The sequence below is a fragment of the Topomyia yanbarensis genome, chromosome 3 (genome assembly GCF_030247195.1).
Source record: "Topomyia yanbarensis strain Yona2022 chromosome 3, ASM3024719v1, whole genome shotgun sequence".
In the NCBI taxonomy this organism is placed as follows: Eukaryota; Metazoa; Arthropoda; class Insecta; order Diptera; family Culicidae; genus Topomyia; species Topomyia yanbarensis.
In genome coordinates, this window is record NC_080672.1 from 280,693,864 (window position 1) to 280,715,447 (window position 21,584).

General features: G+C 35.9%; 1 protein-coding gene across 1 annotated transcript in view; it reads right to left on the reverse strand.

Annotated features, from left to right (window-relative positions):
• LOC131688559 (protein scabrous-like) overlaps nt 1-21,584 on the reverse strand; it is a 113,272-nt gene that overhangs the window by 11,291 nt on the left and 80,397 nt on the right. Inside the window, exon 3 of the mRNA XM_058972887.1 lies at nt 12,267-12,842. Coding sequence (XP_058828870.1) covers nt 12,267-12,842 — 576 coding nt within the window. The remainder of the gene's footprint in view (nt 1-12,266; nt 12,843-21,584) is intronic.

The window sequence follows — 21,584 nt, forward strand, 5'->3', positions numbered from 1 at the left end:
CCACCATTGGGGTCAAGGGGCCTGTTGGTGAAGGTAATAAACATAAACATATACTGCCCATAACAGCATAAGAGTCCCATGTTGAAAAACAGCAAGCCGAGAAAAACGCTGTTCAAGATTGTCCCATCCATTGAGCCAAATGGATGGGACAACCATGTTTTGGTATTTTTTTTTATATTTTCTGAACAAACCCGGTAATCTTATTTGTGCAGTGTAATTCAGTGATGACACAGAATACAATCCAACGGATAACTCATTTTCGACAAAAATCCACATGGGACTCTTATGCGTTTATGGGCAGTATAAGAAGCAATATATTTTGAAATATTTACGTTAGCGTTCCGTACAACTTTTCTATTGTGGAATTGTTGTTCATCCCTCCTCAGTTCAACTAGACTTTCACTCAAGTCAACAGTCATTTTTTTCAAATAATCCGTCAAGAACGTAGACATTCATTCAATTTAATTCATACAAATCACTTTAGTTTGAAGATAACCGACAGGAATTCACCGTCAATCTCTACAAATTTTCCCCAATGTTTATTATCTAAATAGCTTTATTCACGAATGGTGAAACTTGTTTTTCCATTATTACACTACAAAATCAGAAAGAAGTAACGAAGAAATTACAAAAAACTGAACAATAAAACTTTTCTTTTAGAAGAAATTTCTAGATATTTACCAAAACATGTCCCTGCTATGTACACAAATTCTTCTGGAGGTGACATAAATCTAGAAAGAACAGTCGCGCAAAATGTAAATTCCTGCTGAAATTTCGTTCTATGCCAATGTTCAATGATATCAACAGGAGATATAATTTCGAAAGGTTTGACATAATTTTGATCTTTTTCAATCTGTTGTGGTCGCTATTTTTCATCTCAATATCCGAATGCAAGTTGTTGGGAGGAATCCTGGTGAAAATCATATACATAGATAGAATTTTGCGTTTCTGCCATGCTTCCACTTCCACGCATAATACAGTGCCATCCTATACGGTAAAAGCCAAACCTGTTTGATCCATGGTGTTGCCTTCAACTATAAATAAAATTCTGTCGTTTTAAACAAACGGAAAGTCAACGACGGGATTGCGGTCACCCCATCATTCCAGGACATTTGCTAACGCTGCTAAGCCGACAACTTGCACTCCAGCGACACTTTGTGGTGCAGCACATTTACAATACAAAATGACGTCGGGTACGGCCGTAAATGACTCTGGTGTTGTAGGCAGCGTCAGAGTAAAGTATGCCACATCGCCGGCAAATAGGCACCTCCATGCCGTTCCACAATCGAGAGATGGTGCTTGAACCGGCGTTGCCGTTGCATTCATCCATCGCATCTCGTTCAGTATGAACTGTAAATGCGTCCAAGCGTGCGCCCATAGCTCGGTGGCTATGGATATCTTGTTGAGCGTTTGGGTTTCTGTTGCAGAGTTTTGAATTGGGTGTTATTTCGCAGCGTAGCTGTACATGACACAAAATTTATGAATTGTCATATCAATGAAATTCAGTGATGCGAATAGCAGTAGATCATGGAATATTGCAGCGAAAGATGTATTTATTTATAAAGTTTATGTTGTTCAGAAAAAAATAAATTTGCATTACTTTTTAGTTTTTCTATTCATTAGTTATGGAATCTGCGTTTCGACTTCGTCTCATCAGAATCCGATGCTAACTTAATGACTGGACTAAGTTAAAAACAGAGATGTAACTTGTGTTCCTGAGCCAAGCCCTATTCAAGCACGATGTTTCGCAAGACAAGAATTCCGATTAAGCCGATGAGAAGTAATGAAAGTGAAACTTTGTTTGGCTTATCAAGCCAATGCAATATACACTATGCTAAGAAAAAAAGTTGGGTGATAATCATTTTTTCTCCACTAAGGAGAAAGTTGGTTAAAACCACAGTTGCGCGTAATGGGCACAAATCATATACCTACATTAGGGCACCGTGTCATAACGTCCGTATAGTCCAAACCTTGGTTAGCACCTTTGTCGAAGACGGTAACTAGCTAAGAGTTTTCAAAAAATAGTTATAATGATATTATAACTTAAGGTTCAATCCAAATGTAGAAATTTATTATTTTTTCAGTGTAGTTATAAGTGACGAAATGTATCATTTGGATGTATGTTATCTGTTGATATTAAAGATGAGGAGGTTTTATGCCTGCTGGAGAGAGAGTTAAAGTAAAATTCAGCTCCAGCGGGCCTTTCCCTGTTCCTAAAATAAAATAAACAAAAAATTTTCACTTCCCGAGTAGCTGGTCTTACAGGACATTTTCAAAAATCAATAGCAACACAATTCGTCTGCAGTCGTTTTTGCCGTGTATCTATAGCGGAACAACTTTTAGACTAAAATGGATAATATTTGTATTTTTGTATTGTACTAAAAATGCAATCTGTTGAGTTAGAACGGCGATTATGGGCCTCGCCCATGATGTCTATAAGAACCCAATTATAATGTGCGAAATAAATAAATCAAATCAGTTCAGTTCAGCCAACAGCAGCAGTACTCGGTTGACCGCTGTACTCGCAGTTGTTTAATTTGCGTCTGATTACTGAGTTCTGTGTCTATATTATTGTCGGGTCCTACATACTCTCACAGTATTTCAAAACTGGCTCCTACGTTAGTCATATCACATTGATTATTAACCCTTTCCACCTACTTCTCCTAAGTTTTTATAGGATATCTAGTTAGCGTTGACATCTGAAGACGAATTTTTGCATTAAATCAACTCTTAGTGATGTAAGGAGTACAACTAGCACAAAAAATATGTGAATTTATTATTTACTTATTTGTTATAAACAATTAAAACTCGAAAATCTCGTTTTACAGTAAATTCGGCACTATCATAGGGATCTAAAAACTTTTGTGCAAGTATTTCAAACATTGAACTAGATAATAGATATTTTGCAGAATTTTTCGTAGGTCAGATTTTTTTAAAAAAAAAAACAAGATGTGCAAAAATGGGGTTTTATATTATGTTGGTCTATAAAACATTCTGAGAGACAGGGATAACTTCTCAACTAGCATAAAAATAGATTATGTGATTTTTCAGGTTGCTGATTACGATTCTGATAACAGAATTTGAAAATTCAAAATGGCGCCTACAAAATGGCAACCATTTTTTACAAAATTAGCATATTTTGGTACAATTAGTATAAAACTCTATTCACGGGAGTTTTTTGGGTCACACAGTCGCCACACTGGACCCACCATATTGAGTTTTACATTTTCGACGTCAGAATCAAAATTAGCGATCCCGAAACCACCCTTGTAAGACGTTTTAGGTCAAGATAAAAAAAAACATGAAATTTAACCAAGCACAGTCGCCATATTGGATCCGCCATTTGAATTTTACATTTTCGACGTCAGAATCAGAATCAACGACCCCGAAAACCTATACATATAAAGCTAAAAATAACAGTATTAACAACGAAAAAAAAAATCGCGTCGCTAAGGTTAACAAAACCTGCATAAAATCTACGATTAGAAACGGTTTTCTTGGATTCAATATGAGATAAACTTATGTAAGTTGAAAACCTTTTTGATTCAATAAATTTAAATGAAAATGCATCTGCTGCCTTCTCATCTTACTTACAACAAAAACTAAAAACTGCTCCACCACTACCAGCATATAAATCAATCCGTGTGTCGCTGCAAAGTAGAAGCAAAATATCGTGTTCCAACCCACTATGTCCAAAACAAATGAGTGTCGGTTCTAAGCAGAAAGTGGCCTATTCTGGTCAAACTGTATTCCTGTTTACGTTTCGAGACGTTCTTTAAGATTTATTGTTAAAAGTACAAATGAAGCTAAAGTTGGCTAATGTTTACACCCTACAATTTCACCATGTTAGACATAGCATGCTGTTTGGCACGCTATCTGTGGATATGGAAATATGGGTCAACCGGAAACTAATAGAAACCATGGGGTCACGAGTTTCCCATGGCTGAAGAGGCCGAACTAAAGGCTGGGGTTTAAAAAGGCCCGGCAGTAATACAAGCCTTGGGGCCCAACGTGGCTCTCGACAGCCCTGGGGATAGCTACAAAAGATAGCCTGAATCGTGGTCTCAGTGGCATAGTTTCCCCTAACAAGGTAAAACATAGATCACTAATTTCACGGAGATCCGTCCGAAAATAATTAAAAGCCTGATCGACCATCTTGGATTCATATGAAACTTTACACATTTCATCGGCATGGAAGACTAAACATATTCCACAATCAGTAAGATTATTTTGACTCAAGAGCAATTTTTTAAAAGGGCGTAAGCATTTCTACGTGTATTCATTTCAATTTTTTTTTGTTCGATTACTGTATTGTATAAAGCAAAACTTTCTGAGGACAAGTTTGAGAGAATGAATATTTATGAGCAAAAAACTATACACTGAAAAAAATGTGTCATTTTTCACAAAAACAAAAATTTGTGTTAAAAATTTAAATTGTAAAAAACCCCATTTTTTCTATTTTTTATATTTTGTCAATAAAAACCTCAAGAGAAAAGAAACATTTTGAATGTGATTGTATGATGGAGAACTTATCGGTAAAAAAGTTTTTCTAACAATAACTTTATACATGCTTTTAAATTTCATGCTAATTGACTTACAAAACTGTAATTTTATTAAAGAATATAATTCTTACTCTCATTTTAAATCAAAATGTATTTAACAAAAAATCTTCCAAAATGCGATAGTTTTCGAGATATTTGGAATTTTGTTCCAACAAAAATAGTTAATTTGTGTGATTTTGCTCTTTTTAAAAGTTATTCGCGTTACCCAATTATAAAATGTCAAAAATCAAATGTTTATCATTTTAAAGACGTAAAAGAAACTTTTTCAGTGTATTTGGATCATGGTAAAGCTTTCAATAAAAAAAAAATTTCTTAACAAAATTTTTGGCATATTTTTATAATTCTTACTAGTTGCAGTCAAAAATACAATTTTCCTTTTGAATATGATTCTAAACGCTATTTAAATCAAAATTCTAATAACAAAAATTTTCTGAAATGTTGTAGTTCTCGAGATATTCCAAATTTTGTTTTAACAACGTAATTCTGTTATTCTACTACGACCTTTTCAGAAGTTATTCGCGATGCTCCATCAACAATAATAACTTTTTCAAAAGACCCATAACATTTCTTTGACATCAAGGTGATATTGTAAACCATTTGAAAGCTATACGAAAACAATCAAAATACTATTCAACCATAGGGTCTTATGATTAAACTAAATAGTTCGATCATATTTTGGCTGCTTTCATGTAACTTTCAAATGGGTTATAATATCGCCTTGATGTCAAAGAAAGCCTTTTGAAAAACGTATTATTGTTGATGGAGAAATGCGAATAACTTCTGAAAAGGTCGTAAGAAAACAAAAGACTTGGGTTGTTAAAATGAAATTTGAAATATCTCGAGACTACTACATTTCGGAAATTTTTTGTTATGAGCATTTTGATTTAAAATAGCGTTTAAAATCATATTCAAAAAGAAAATTGTATTTTTGACTGCAAATTGTATAAATTATAAAAATCTGTCAAAAGTTGTTGTTAGGAAAACTTTTTTATTGAAATCTTCTCCATGATCCAAATACACTGAAAAAGTTTCTTTTGTGTCTTTAAAACGATAAGCATTTGATTTTTGACATTTTATGATGGGGTAACGCGAATAACTTTTAAAAAGAGCATAATCACATGAATTAATTGTTTTTGTTGGAACAAAATTCCAAATATCTCGAAAACTATTGCATATTGGAAGATTTTTGTTAAATGCATTTTGATTTAAAATAAGACTAAGAATTACATTCTGTAATAAAATTTACAGTTATGTAAGTCAATTAGTATGAAACTTGAAAACATGTATAAAGTTATTGTTAGAAAAACTTTTTTACCGATAAGTTCTCCATCACACAAAATATTTCTTTTCTCTTTTGGTTTTGCTTCTAAAATATAAAAAATTGGAAAAAAGGGTTTTTTTGCAATTAAAATTTTTAACACAAATTTTTGTTTTTGCGAAAAATAACACACTTTTTTCAGTGTATATTTTTTCGCACAAAATTATTCATTCCCTGAAACTCGTTCCCAGAAAGTTTTTCTGTATAAAATACAGTAATCGAACAAAAAAAATGAAATTAATGCACGTACAAATGTTTAGTCTCTTTTTGAAAATTGCTCTTGTATCAGAATATTGCAATTGTCAGAGAAAATAATGGAGATTCATAAACCGAACACAACTTTAAAGTGTCGTTCGAATCGACGATGGTCATATTTTGTGGTCGGCCGGTTTCTCATGGAATCCCTCAGATATAGTTTAACCTCTTAAAATAAATCTCTTACCGGGCTGTCCGGTTGCGTTTCGCTTATCCACAGACTCTTAATTCACGATTCATGAGAAAATCGCTTGCAGATATGGCGACAGTTGCTTACGGATATGCCGTTCTGTCCAAAAGCACTTTTGTTTCTGAATGGCCAGCAATATCCTTTCATAAAACATTGTGTGCATGTTTATACAATCCATCCATAGTACTTTTATGGAAGAAACTTGTCTGTAGGGGAGACTGAGGAGACTTGATCCCCGGGGAAACTTGATCCCATCATTGTAACTCAAAGGCGGATCAGAATACATTAATCGAATATACTAGAAAGTTGCGCAGCTTTATCTAAACATACGTTTCTTTAACACAAAAAAATAAATTGGACATGTGTTACCGAATTTTTACCGATTCAAAGAAAAAAATCTCAGAAGAACTGAAGAAGATTTATTTTCTAAATTTTCAAACTTTTATACAATTGATAAAGTCACCCACTACATACTATACTTTTGCATACAGAATTACAGGAGAATGTCAATTATATGAATTCGTTATGATTGAGCTGATTTTTTTGTTCAACTATACTTGTACTAAAGTTTGCTGAAATAGATGCTATGGGTTCACTTGATCCATTCAAATTCGTGGAGATTTGATCCCCTTCGCCATGCTTTATACACACCACTGAAAATAACCAAATTCACGCCAGAACAATTGAAGTCATTGTTGCCATAAAATAACAAAAAATTACTGTCAAAAATGAACGCTTCATCGTACAGAAACTTAACTGTAATTGTTTACTACAGTATACGTAGCAACCATGCATCCCACATTTGACGTTCCTCAACCATAATAACGACAGCTTTCAAATAATTGCACCGAGATTTGGGAAATTCGTAAAAAAAATCTTGTGAGAGATGCGTAATATGTAGTAACAAAAGTAGTAATATGTAATCACAACAATTTAATCAATACCACAATACATTTATAACATTGAATGGGATTAGGTACCTATTTTTGTCCTATTAGGGAGGGTACCACATTATTTCATTATTAATTTTATTATTTCAGCTTCTTTGCTTTGTTATTAGACGCCATTTTTTATTTCGATTATAGAGGTTTTAGCCTTAAGGTCATTCGGCTCTTATTAAGAGCCAATATAATGCCAAAATTGTCTTGAGAATGATGAAAATCTTCTGTTTGAGCGCAGCTAAAACTCTAATCGAGTACCCCAATTATCGCAACACCATTTGAGCCAATGCGTTGAGCAAAGATGGCAGACGCTGCTCTAACCAAAGGCTTCAGATGGGTAGGATGATAATAGAAAAAGGGTAAAAATAGGCTTATTACCCTACATGCTCTTTTAAACACATTTTCAAAAAATAATCAAGTGTCCCCAAATTAAGGATCGAGTCTCCACTAATCAAAGAATTTTCCAGTTTTTTGTTGTTTTCCAAAAATGCTCATAGCTCATGTCCAGTATAATATTTCCATGTAATTTTTTTATGATTATCAGTCAACCCTAGAAACAATATAAAACTACAAAAAATAACTTAGTTTTTGTATCATTCCACGGAGTAGGATTGAAAAATAAAAAAAGGGATCAAGTCTCCTCAGTCTCCCCTATCTATTTATTGATACATTTTGTATTATCTATAGATGTACTCATATGTAGGCCTGGAAATGAAAGGCGATAGCTTCACTGTTCATCCAACAAAGGTGAGAATAAAAACTCCTTGCATCCAACGACCCATTTCAAGAATGCCTGTTCATATACGTACATTCTGAGACCGCCTTCAATAAGCCTCGCGCGAATACATCCGAGTATCGATTGAATATGTGCAATATATTCACACTTTCAAAATGAAAAATAATATTTATGATTCTGGCAGGTAAAAGGTAAAAAAATAAACATCGAAGAACATCACAAAACAATCTCACCAGCGCGTTGCTCTGAATTCGTTCGTTGATGGCATTCTGCGAAGAATTCTCCTCCATCCACAATCAGTGATATTGTTGCATCAACTAGTCAAGTTCAGATGGCGCTGTGGATACTAAGCGGGTGTATTTTTTATAACTTGAATCACGCATATACACGGTAAAAAAACTTTACCCATTTTATGTATTCAAATTATTCCACTTTTATTGAAAATGCGTAGTTTTCTACGCATTAATGGGTACCTTATTTCATCAGCGTACATGACAAAACGATTAAGATGTATGACTAAAAAGACTAGAATAACAAAGAGCGCCTCATTCGTTTGTAATTTCAATTTAACTGTCAACATCATTTCTCTTGCCTTTTAGAGAGTGAAGGGAAATTTAAACTAAATAATCAGAAAAGGTTATTAGCCCTAGAACGTTGCACTGGTGTACAAATGTACCCCACGCCTTCTTTGGAGCCATGTGAAGACGACAATTCGGCATTTACCGACCTGGGATCATAACCATAATTCGATTTAGAGTTCCTAGTAACAGTAGGAAAAGATGGTATTGCCAGTTTGCTTATAGCCTTCGTAGAAGCAGGTGTCAAAGTTGGCGTGGGTTACATTTGTACCCCAGTTTACGGTTGCCGTTAGCGTTTCGTCAGGTTTCGTACTGTCTGTGGAAATGTGACTCGTGACAATACCAATTTAAATACTAGTTGTTTTACTACGTAAGTAACAGTTAGTGTTATAAAATCGTTTTCAATCATTTATTCAATTAATTTATTTTAATTTTGAAGTAGAAAAAAAATCATTCTAATTTTTGCTGATTTTTATTGTTGTATTGTTTATTTTTTATAGCAATGGCTCGCAAGTATAACAGTACAGTACAGTAACTACTGTAACAGTAACGTTGCGTGTTACTAATGTATTACTGTTCAGAAATATTTTTTTCATTTCGATTTTCACCCCATTTCGTGGTATTTTCCAAAACCCGTTTTTTAAACTTTCACTCTTCCAAATAATTACACTTTTTTTTCAAAACGGTTGAAAATTCGCAGTTTTAGTAATTTTTGTAAAAAACGTCAAAACAGAGATTTTTCCATTTTTTTCGATCAAACCAATTTATGTACCATTTATTCAATAAATACCGTACTTTTACTAATACAGCTGGTTTCACAATTAAAAAAACGAAGAAAATGATGTATTATACATTTCTTATGTTTTCATTTTTACCTGCGAAAATTGCGATCAAACGCGTGGGGTACATGTGTACCCCAGTGCAACGTTCTAGGGTGGGAAATGCAAGTGCAACGTTATAGCGTTAGGCTTCATCGAAGGACTAAAGATGGATATTTTAAGTGCTTCGGTTTATTAAAAAAAAAGAAAAAAAGTATGTCCCGATTTAGTCAATGTCCCCGTTTTATCAGCTTAAAATTCACCAAGGGGCTGATAAAAATGGGTCTTTAGTGTAGGTTGAAGTAGAAGGCGAAAATTGCAAAAAGGGATTGTAGTTTCGAAAGGCTTTGCTTTTCTATATACACGGAAACGAAAAACTACCTAAAATTGAGTTCTTTTGACTCAATCTCGTGGTATCGTGGGGGAACTTAAAATTAGGTAAACCGTGTTGAAGGTAGTTTCCATTTAACCACGGCAAAAATTACAACTCATTGATAGGTTTTTTATACTCAAATTTAAGTTGAATTTACCTAATTTTGAGTTCACCCCAAACAACTCAAAAGTACCTTCCTCCACGGAAGACCTCGAGTGAGTCGAATCTCTCTTTTTGTTTTTCACAACACTAATAAGTGCGAAAGCGACGCACAACTCAAAAGTAAGTTAAAAGAACTTTTCTACAGGTTATTTTATTTAACCGTGTAGTATACAATGATTTTGTTGAGTATGGGTCTTCGAAACAGCAGCTGAAGGTGTTGAGAACACACACTGAACATTTTGCTATAATTAGTATTTCTCAAATGTGAATTGAAATCAAACATTACGCCTAAAAGAAAAAGATTCAGTTGTTCTGCAAAACGTTATTTCATTACGCTTACTATATCACGTCTGGTTGGATTGATTACGTTTTGGAATGCTTCTGCGTTATTTGCATTTCTTATTTCCAAGAATTTTTACGAATGAAGTATAGTGTGCTTAGGTTGGAATCCTGGGGAACTGCCAGGTGTTACATGAAATGTTTGAGAGGATATAATAACCATTGTAACAACACATTGCAAACAATTTAATTCCAAACACAATACTTCAATTCGTTGATCACCCAAGAACGTCGTTTGTAACTACTAGTCTGTGTATTTTTGTTTCGTATGCAGTAGTACATCGGTACCAGTCATGATAACAAAGCATTCGTTTCCGGTGTTCATACAATATATCAGTCGTCTGATTATATATTCGTTGGGTATCTTTTGGTCATTATTTTATATTTCAATTGGAATAACATCCAAACTTGAGAGATGGCAAATTCAATATTTACTACCTTATACAAATGAGAATTAAAACTCACAAAAATATTTGGATGGATGAATTCACATGTAACATAAAATTCAACCAAATTTACCAATAAAAGGCGCTGAAATTTTTTTAGAATGTTTTAAATTTATAAAAATTGCATTTTAAAATTCTGAAAAATCGAAAGCAAAATGTATTGATGTTAAGAGACTAACTTCTAATACTTTGATTTTAAAATTTGCGTCTCTATTCTACTTTACCGGAAAATTCAACCATTCCTTAGCTACCGTCACCAGCATTTCATGAGCAGTTTGGAAATAATTTGCATTTCACGCTCGTTGCTTCTGACCGATCAAACCGTGTGACATACTGCGCACCGAACATGGTATTGAGTTTGGAATCTAGGGACACCACATACCATGTAGTCAGTTATAGCTGGTCGCGGACATATCACTCGTCGGTATTCGAATGTGACCGATGAATGATGTAGGCGGTGCACAGTGGCACTTATCCTTATGATTTTGTGACAGGAATATAAAAATTCAGCGGATAGGTAACAATCGTTTTGTTTTTACTAAATGTGAACTGAGCCCAGTTTTGCTATCAGAATCAAAACAAACTGGCTAAATTTTCGCGGACTTCACAATAGCCCGATATTATTTCAAGCTATGGGAGACAAGTCCTTGAAACTCGGCAGTTTCCCACCAAATCAGGGACATCTGGTCACATTAGATTAAACCAATGAATGTTTGCAATCGCATTAGTTTTACATGACGTTTAAATTTTATAATTTCCGGTGCATAGTTTTGCATCGACATTCGCATAAAATATATTTATGTCCGCTTTTCTCAAGTATTCGGACCATTGTGCAACGGTGCAATCAGCTGTACACTGCGAAAAAAATTCTCAACGTCAGCTGCAAACATTCGCAAAGTGCATTCCTCGGTACGCTGGCCAGACCAGCTATGAGCAAAAAGCGAATGTTCAACATTGCGTGAAATGTTATATTCATCATCGGTTCCGTAGTGTAGTGGAACCGGAATGTTACAGTTTGGATGTGGATTATTTCGTGGCCCGGGAGGGGACGTTTGTAGAACATACAGGGTGACCAGAATATTAGACCACTAGCGTGTTTTGTGGGCGCTGCAATCGCACAATGGTGTTAATTAGTTACGCCAAATCAGTTGAATTCCGACACTATAATCAATAGTGCGGTTTGTGTTGCAAAATCGGTTCCCCGCAATTCTCGATGAACCTTCCGATTTTCAGTTAACTGTCAATTAGTGGGCGCTGTTCGGTCTCACGCAAATTTACCAGTGATTTGATAGTGAAAGTCGCTCTCTTTGGTCTATTTGTATTCGTCATTAAATAGTAGTCAAAAGGAAATAATATGTTCATTGAGATAGGATTGATTAGCAATAGTCTTCGGTTGAAATTATTTCTAACAAATAATGTAAGACAGAAACATTTTTCAATAATATCTAATTGACACACATACATTTTAATACATTCCATTGAATGTATATTCCAGAAAAGGAAACTACTATCGTCAACAAAATTTTACGAAACTCGAATAATACGCACCTTTTCCCATCGGTTGTGAGCCATCTCTCTGTGCAGCAGGGCAGCCGACTTGATTTTATCCAGGTCTCGTTTCATGACCTGAATCTGCTCCTCAAGTTTTCGCACATTTTCCCGCTCATCTTGCAAGGTGCTGACACTGACAGCCATCGCCTGTATACTTTTCGCTATGTTATGTCCTTCCTCCCTCAGCAGACCCTGTTGGGAGGAAATCTGTGCCGCATTGAACTCCACCTTGGAAATTTCCCGCTTGATATCGGGCAGAGTTTTCTCGAACTTGTTTTGGATTCCCTCGACGTCCTCCAGCAGCTCCAGCATCGAACCGTGCAGTTTATCCAAGCTGGCCACCTGACGGCTAATGTTGAAGTTCGCGTTGGCCAGCCTACGCTGTTCAATTTCCAAGCTTCGCAACCGATCCGCCATTCGGTGGTTGAAGATGTCATTTAACTGTCGCTTCATTGCCGTCTGTTTAACCTCCAGCTCGTGAAGCTGCTGTCGAAAGAAACGATGATGGCGCATCCGGTGGTCTGCCTCCGGTTCGACGAAATCGATTGTTTGCGGTGTTTCAGCCATGTCACTCTGGAAAGAAAAAAAGAGGAAAATATCGGTCAGGCTCTTTCCTGGTATCGTTATAACAAACTACAGCTCGAAAGGGCAAAGCTTTGGTATCACATTCTAATATGGAACTTGATCGCCTGTTCGGATTGAGTTCGTTGCGGATTCTTACAGTACACTATAATGATAACACTGTTATCAAACCTAGCAAAGAACTACATTTATAGTGATTAAATGCCCATGACATTGAACAAGCCAGAAGTATGAACTGACCCACAAATGTTACATTAGGTGCTAGACCAATCATCGTAACCACTTGGAGTGTAACATTCATCATTACTCTGGGAAATGCTTTCTGTATTTCCAAAAGCACTCTATCCGAAGCCTGAACCATCAAACCACAAACAAAACCACACAAGCCACTTATCTCGTCCATTAATAATATACCATATTTGTGGGGTGCTGCTTCTCTGCTGTTCGATACATGTCAGTCCTTCTACTCCACTCTGAAATCCTGAAATCCAGTGATTGTGCTTTCATTAGTGCAGGTATCGTCTACCATCATGATTCCTCTATTTCCACTTGCAGTATGTACAATTGGGTCAATAGTTCACTCCTTCCACAGAAAGAAAAATCGAATGCGACCTTAGAATAGGTACCTGACCGAGCAAGATCAGGTCGAACGGTGTCAAAAGTAAATAAGGAGAAGTAAGCACCATGTCCTAAATATAGTGCAGTGCCAAAAGTTCTACTTTTTCACGTACTATGATGAATGAAATACATCTGAAGTATGGCTATTCAATTCATTTCTTTAATTACATTTTTTTTCGAGAATTGTCCTACTGGAGCTGTAGAGCTAGGTTCTCGGAAGGGCTCCTCGTCAGAATCACTCACTACAATTGTAGACGAGACGAAATATGTCACCCACTAAAACATTGCTTAAGGCAAATTTCAGTGGGCCGTAATTGTGAATGTGATATTCATTGTACGATTCAGGTATGCGCGGGCGTAAGGACTTCACGATAGCGTGTATTATCGCAAAGGACTTGAGCGTTTGTAGGTTAACGTTTTCGAGCTCGTGTGCGTTTGTATGTCGCGTGCGCTAACGTGTATGTAACTTCGCGTGTATAAATTATATTTTATGACCCCGTGTCCTTTCGCATATTCGCGTGTGTTCTTGCATGATCGCGCGCGGACCGTGAAACTGATACTTAATTTTCGGTGAACGGCTCAGATGCTAGAAGGGAGTGAGTTCTTCTATATCACTAGAGTGCCCGGTTATGTCTCCATGGAACATGTTGTCTAGTGGATATGAGCGTTATTTTCGAATGGCCCAACCGAATGTATGGACCTAAGTCGCTAGAGCGGAGGTTAAAGTTTGCCGCGAAGAACTCGAGCGTTTATATGTTGAAGTTTTTGTCGCGTGTGCTAGCGCTAGCGAATGTGTAACTTCGCGTGTATACAATATTTTTTTATAAGCGTGTGACCATTCGCATGTTCGCGTGTGTTCTTGAATGATCGCGTACGGACCGTGAACCTGATATTTAATTTTTGGTGTATGGTTCCGATGCTATAAGAGAGTGAGTTCTTCCGTTTCACTAGTGTCTCCGTCATGTCGCCATGGAACGTGTTGTCTAGTGAATCTCTTAATTTTTGTATTGGTCAAACTGTAGACATGAGTCTAGGCTGTTAGAATTGAGGGTAGTGATTTACGGACGCGACTGATTTATGATAGCGTGAGTGGTGGGTTGATGCTTGAGACCGCGATTATAAATTTATAAATGCTAAAACGTTCACTTCATTATCGGTATGTTTCAATGTTGGCGAGATCACGGGCGTAAGTATGTATGGCTGATTGCAATAGCATGTTCGCGTTTGTGACCAGGTTTGTGTTATTGCGTAGACCAAGTTTGTACGTTTCGAATAAGAAAAATTGTGAGAGTATATTGGAGAGGAAAGAAAGAAATTAAGTAGAAGCGTGGAAATACAAACTACTAGAAGTACAACAGAAACAGACTAATGAAGAAGAAGAAAAGAACACATGTAACATACAATCAAACTACTTGAAATCGTCTAAATTCCAGCAAATCATACTTATTTACCATAAACGAAAATTGCACTCAGTTACAACTTTTTTCATGCTATGCTGACCGCGAATTGATGATTCACATGCGTCGGTAAATTAATCGTACCTTATCCCTCTGCTGCCCAAATTTTTGTTTTGCTTATGAAAGCTAATGTAGATCATTTTTGGAATGAGAAAGCCGAAAAATATGTTGCCAGCTCACGAAGGCTACGAATTTTGCATTTATCCCTCAAAAATGTCCAATATAGTCATTTTACGAGTCAAGATTTTTTTGCTAATAACTTTTATTTCCGCATCGTTCACAATCTAGAAATTTGGAAATATTTTTTTATTTTCTCCAAATAAAAAAACCATAAACATTAACTAAATTACACTGCCATACACAAAATAGCTTTTTTTTCGTTTTCCTCAAATTTTAAACTTTCAACGTTTAATGTATTCAACATAGTGATTTCAAAATGCGAACAATCTATTTGTATGACTAATGAGAATGTTGTGAAGAGTTTTTCATAGTGTGACAACATACAAGCGTGTTTTGAATGTTATATAGCGGTTTGCCCGTAGCCCGCCGAAAGGCGGGGCTGGACAGCAGAGGGTTAATTTATCCAATCCGATCTTCACAAATGAATCGAATCGAATGCACGAATTGAACACTGGTAAAAGTGACCAACGAATTCTGGGAAGGATTACCCACTAGTCTATCATGTACGCCAGTTCTGCATCCATTCCCTGACCCAGCTGTCACAAATACTCAGACGAACACATACAAAGATAGATATACTACTACCACATAATAATTGTACAATCGTACTAAAAACTACAATTATTACAACACAACCTAATAGGCTTCTACTTTTATATATTTTTAATTAGCCTGTGCGCGATGACTAAGTCAACTGATAAATTGACATACAATGACCCCCACTGCGAAACGTGTCCCTTAGGACATTGCAAAACAATTTAAATCTAGATAAACTGAGATGCCAATTTCACATAATTTGGACAATTTTAGACCCCCGTGAAGTTTTTGACATTGGTGTTATAGGAAAATATGAGGAAAAATATATTAAATGCCATAACTTTTGAAGTAGCACTCGGAAACTTATAATTTATACATTTTTTCTAAGTAAACAAATCTTAGCATTTTAAAGGAAATGTCTTCGTTTCCCAAAAAATAGGGGAAGCTGGAGTTTTGGATCATTTTATCCAAATCTCAGAAACCGAACGGAACTATTGCGATTTGAATAATTTTCAAAACAGACTATGTTACCCTGTAAACATAAACAATCTACCTGATTTGTTTACGTCACCGTTATGCCCTAAAAGTAAGCTGCTATAATCAGAAGGTTGTGTTCTTTGCTATTGCGTTGTTAGCAGTGTGGCGTAATCAGCAACTATAAATAAGGTTCATACCTATTTTATTGCACACCAGTGTATCGCACGTTAAAATACATAGGTAAATAGTACCATCAGCCAAGTTATCCCAAATTAATCATTAAATGAGTACGGTGGCGTAGCCAGGGAGGGGGGGTGGGGGGGTTGGTGGGTTTGACACCCCCCAAACAAATATTTATTGGATTCCAAAAAAATGCGGACTGATTTAATTTAATATTGTACAAAATATTTTTCGAAGAATATTGTCTGATCGCTACATTGAGAACCTGCTGTTTTAAGCATTATGAGGGCTTTTGGAAAATTGTGGGAAGAGGAACTTGTAACTTATCTCTTAGTTGAGATCCAATTATTATGAGTCTTTTTTGAAGAGGTGTTCCAAAATATGGCTTAGTGACAATTTTTCGAATGGGACGTTAAGTTGGAATAGGTTGATTGTCTATAAAACATGAACTTGCTTACCGAAAACGAACATAAATTTCAACATTTGCTAAAAATGTATTTTTTGAGATTGCGAAGAGTTGAGACAAAAATTAGATATGATTAATAACAAGAATAATATTTCGGAAAGTAGATGGAAGATGATGCAAAATAACGTTTACAATTTGTCACTAGCAGGTCAGGATCGGTTTTTATGTGCATTTGATTTTTGTTGAATTATCAGTTATATGAGTAGCCACTAAGAAGGATTAGAGTTATTAAAAATTTCAATATATTTCAAGCTATTAATGGTATATACTTTAGTGCTGAGTTGAAAGGCGTAATAAAATTTTGTGTACTAGGTACTAGGACTCGTTGTCATGTTGTGAGCTTGAATATCGAAGAAAAGTAAAATAAATGCTCGATAACTTTTTACAGTCTCGATCATTTCCATACGAAACTGTCAAATTTCGATGTTAAGTAGAGTAGAGTGTGGTCAAGTTTCTTTGGTGAGCTCGGACGATGGTATTTTTGCACTGTTGTTGACAAACAAGCACTCGTTGGAAAGGTTGTACATCTGGCAACGTTTTGGCAATAATGGTTTTATACCTGGCAAAATATTTATCAAGCTAAATCCAATAAGACGAAGGTAATATTTATCGATGTTTTTAAAATCTGGGGGCACGACAGGTCACTATATTCAAGGTTTTATTAAACTGGGTACACGCCTAGAAAATCACCGGTTCAACTTTTATTTGAAGATTATTTAAAAATTAAATTGACGTCAATCAGGTAAGAAAATAAGAAGTGGCAAAAGATGTGAAAAATCATGAAAGGAAATGTTGAAAAAACAGGTTGTTTCGGCAACTGCGTCTTGCTTTGTACTTGCGAATGACTTCTTCGGTGTCCTCGTCGCCGCCAGAGTGTGGAATTGAAGTTGTTCATTCCGGCTCACGTGGTTGCTTAGCAGACGATCAATAGTGACATATAGTGCCCCCTAGCGGCTGAACTATCGTACTCCCAAGCGTATGTTGATGTCCGATTTCTTTTAAACAAAAATATCGAAAAACCACTACAAAACTATTGTTCAGCATTTATTTTTGCGTTAGAAAAACTAACTTGACAGTTTTACATTGATTAAATGTACTGTACTGAGGACGAAATACAATGCGTTTTCGCAGAACAACACGCAAAAACATGAACGACGCCGTAACTAACACAGCTGATACACGGTAGCAGCCGAAGTGACAGTTGTCCTCGATGTTCTCTACCACACTGCAATAACATAGCAAAGATAATGCCCTATACCTATTGTACCTCCATACCTATTTGACCGCATTCTGGTCTATCCTTGAAGAATTTTACAACGTAAAACAGAACATCTTCTGATAAAATGATGTTGGTGGTTAATCCTCCTGGAATAATTATAGAGAATTTAATCTTCTAGAAAATTAAGCTCGAGACTTAATGTCTTCAGTAAAGTTTTCGAAAATGCTATTTCAACCAATTTTGTTGAGGACATGAACACTTTATACAGTATGTAAAATAATTGAAAACATCCCTTAATTGTTCCGGTATTGTTGTTGAAAGTAAAGATTTGGTTTAATGTACCATTTCAGAGCCAATAAATAAAAAAACTAGAGTTTGTTGCGGTACCAAAGTGTGGTAGTCGAGTAGTGGTAGAAAAATTAAAAACCTGTTTTAATCCACCTAGCGGTGCAATTGTGCCTTTTTCAATCATGAACACGTGAATGTTTGCGTTGTTTATATTCATTAAAAGCTTTCAAATGAATATATTACATTTTATTATTATACATGACATGACAAATATACAAGAAAAAATCACTATTCGAGTTCTAAAATTTTGTAAAAGAAAAAACAGCTACATTAATATTAAATTGAAAAACCTGTTTTAATCCACCTAGAGGTGCAATTGTGCCTTTCTCATTTCTCCAAACTATGATTTAATAGCTGCTTCGTACAATATAACTTTATGGAAATGTCTTTCATTCTTATTACACTTGGTAAGTATATATAAGAGCACCTTTTTGCATTCATCGCGGTATCGGTTTGAATCGGAGTTTTCTATGTGATCGACCTCCACAACCCGTAACTCCGGTGCTGGAAGTCGGATGGAGATGGAATTTAATATCAGTTTCTGGGGACGCAACACCTTTCATTTGAGACTAAGTTGAGCAAATCTAGCCATTTTCGAGAAACCAATATAACCGTTATTCTGACTTTGGATGCTTCCGGATCCGTCGATGGTGGCCAGTGTGGCCAAAGAGACTTTGAATGACTGTTGGGGACCTAGATCTACAAATTCAACAGTTGTGTTTACATTTTGGAAAAAAAATCACCTTTTTACATTCATCGCAGAATTCGTTAGAATCGGGATTTGCTGCGTGATCGTACGTATCACCCTGTAATTCAGGAACCAGAACTCGGATCCACACAAAATTCAACAGCAGCTGATGGACCTTTCATTTAAAATTAAGTTTGTCAAAATCGGTTCAGAAAATTCCGAGAAACCGATTTGGAAAAATCAACAAATTTTGTTTTGTAACCATACTCTTCAACTCGTAATTCGGAACAGGATGTCGGTTGAAAATGAAATTCAATAGCAACCTATGGGAATATTATACCTTTCATTTGAATCTTAGTTTGTAAAAATCGGTTCAGCCATCTCCGAGTAACCGATGTGGACATTTTGTTAACAAATCCGCACATACACACACATACATACACACATACACATACACACATACATACATACACACATACATTCACACAGATATTTTGTGATCTCGGCGAACTGAGTCGAATGTTATATGAGACTCGGCCCTCCGGGCCTCGGTTAGAAAGTCGGTTTTTGGAGCAATTGCATAACCTTTCTATATAAGAAAGGCAAAAGAATAATATTTAATTAGCTTAATAAGCATGAGTTCAATGTTATCTTCATGTGATTATAATTTGCAAAGGTTGGTGGAATGCGTTTGAACGTGTAGGGAATGGGGGTTTAGTAGAGTGGGTGTGGAGGATGCGTCAGAAATCCTTCATCTTATTTCGGTATACGGGGTGGATGAAGGAAATCTGGGCGTGAGGGTGATCCAAGAAGAGGGGAGTGATGAAGGAGGGAGGTGTAAGGGCAAGGTGGGGAGGGGTGAAGGGGCGGCTACGCAATACTCAACTGCATATTTTGCCTTCCATTTGAGACTTGGTTTGAGAAAATCGGTTCAGTCATCACCGATGAACCGATGTGACTTTCATTGTGGAATATGCTCGGAATTCCGGACTTCCGGAATCGTCGATAGTGGACAATATATTCAAAGAATGTTTGATTGGCAATCAGTGATCTAGATCTACGATTAGAAGTAATTTGGTGACCATTTCAATAGTTTTTAGCCTCTGAGGTATTACGATTGTACCGATTTATATGGGAAATTCCAGTGTATCCTTACTAACACCCCTGTAACTCCGGAAGCAAGAGTCAGAACCGAATGAAATTCAGCAGCAGTCAATGGCATTACTGTATCTTTCATTTGAAATTAAGTTCGTAAAAATCGGTAGAGAATTCGTTGTGGAATGGGTGTGATATTAGCTTAGGAACTTGGCGGGTTCCCCGAGGGCGTCATGAACCGTCATAGGTGGCCAATGTGGTCAAAGCTGCTTTGATTGATCATTAGTGATCCAGACACGCAAACTAGAGTAATGTTACATCAATTTTAATATGTTTTACATCATTTGAACATTATGGTGGTACCAGTTTATATGGGAATTTGCTGTGTGACCGCACTCTTCAACCCGTAACTCCGGAATCGGAAGTCGGATCAACTAAAAATTCAATAGCAGCTTATGGGAGCGTTATACCTTTCAGATGAAACTAAGTTTGCGAAAATCGGTTCAGCCATCTCTGAGAAAATTGTGTGAGTTTAAATGACACACACACACACACATACACACACACACATACATACACACACACAGACATTTGCCGATCTCGACGAACTGAATCGAATGGTGTATGATACTCGGCCCTCCGGGCCTCGGTTAAAAAGTCGATTTTTACAGTGATTGCATAGCCTTTCTTTATATGAGAAAGGCAAAAAGAAATGGACAAGTGTGTCTTAAATTATTTTACATATTGTATGTTTAGAGAACAACATATAGTAGACTATATGTAAAAGAAAACCTTTCAAAAAGTTATTTTGATGATGCTGTATTTGATAAATCTCTTCTGCGGTTTAAAAACAATAAAATGCACATTGTATTCAAGATATGTGTCTCTGGGGCTAACAACAAAAAGTTATATTGAAGAGAACTGGCTTTTTAATTTTTTTCCTGAATATTGTTTTATATCTCGATATGCTGCATTCATGTAGCCTTCATATTCTCAATAAAATTGATTAAAATCATAATATTAACAACTTTGCTGAAGGCACCAAGTCACTCACCATTTTTGAAGAGTTAATTTTTCATAATTCCTTCTAGTAGAATTAATACACTAGAATTTGTATATTAAATCTTCAAAGTTGAGGATTTAGAAATTATGTGATCTTGACTGTTGAGTGAGTCTTTGACTTCATTGATTTTTATACAAGAAAATAAACACGAGAGGTCTTAAAACTGTTCCAAATTGGTTCTTCTTGTTTGTAGACTGGAATGGCATCTTTTGGACTACTTATGTTTCTGAATTTTTAATAATTGATGGAACTTTTACAAATTCGGGCATTTTCAAAAAATCAACTATTTTTTATCAAATTCTCATGTTCCTTGTGTAAGTTAAAACACAAACAAACAAACAAAACCTCCAGAAGCTAATATCGCCATTCATTCGATTACAATACAGAAGAATAAAGATTAACTGA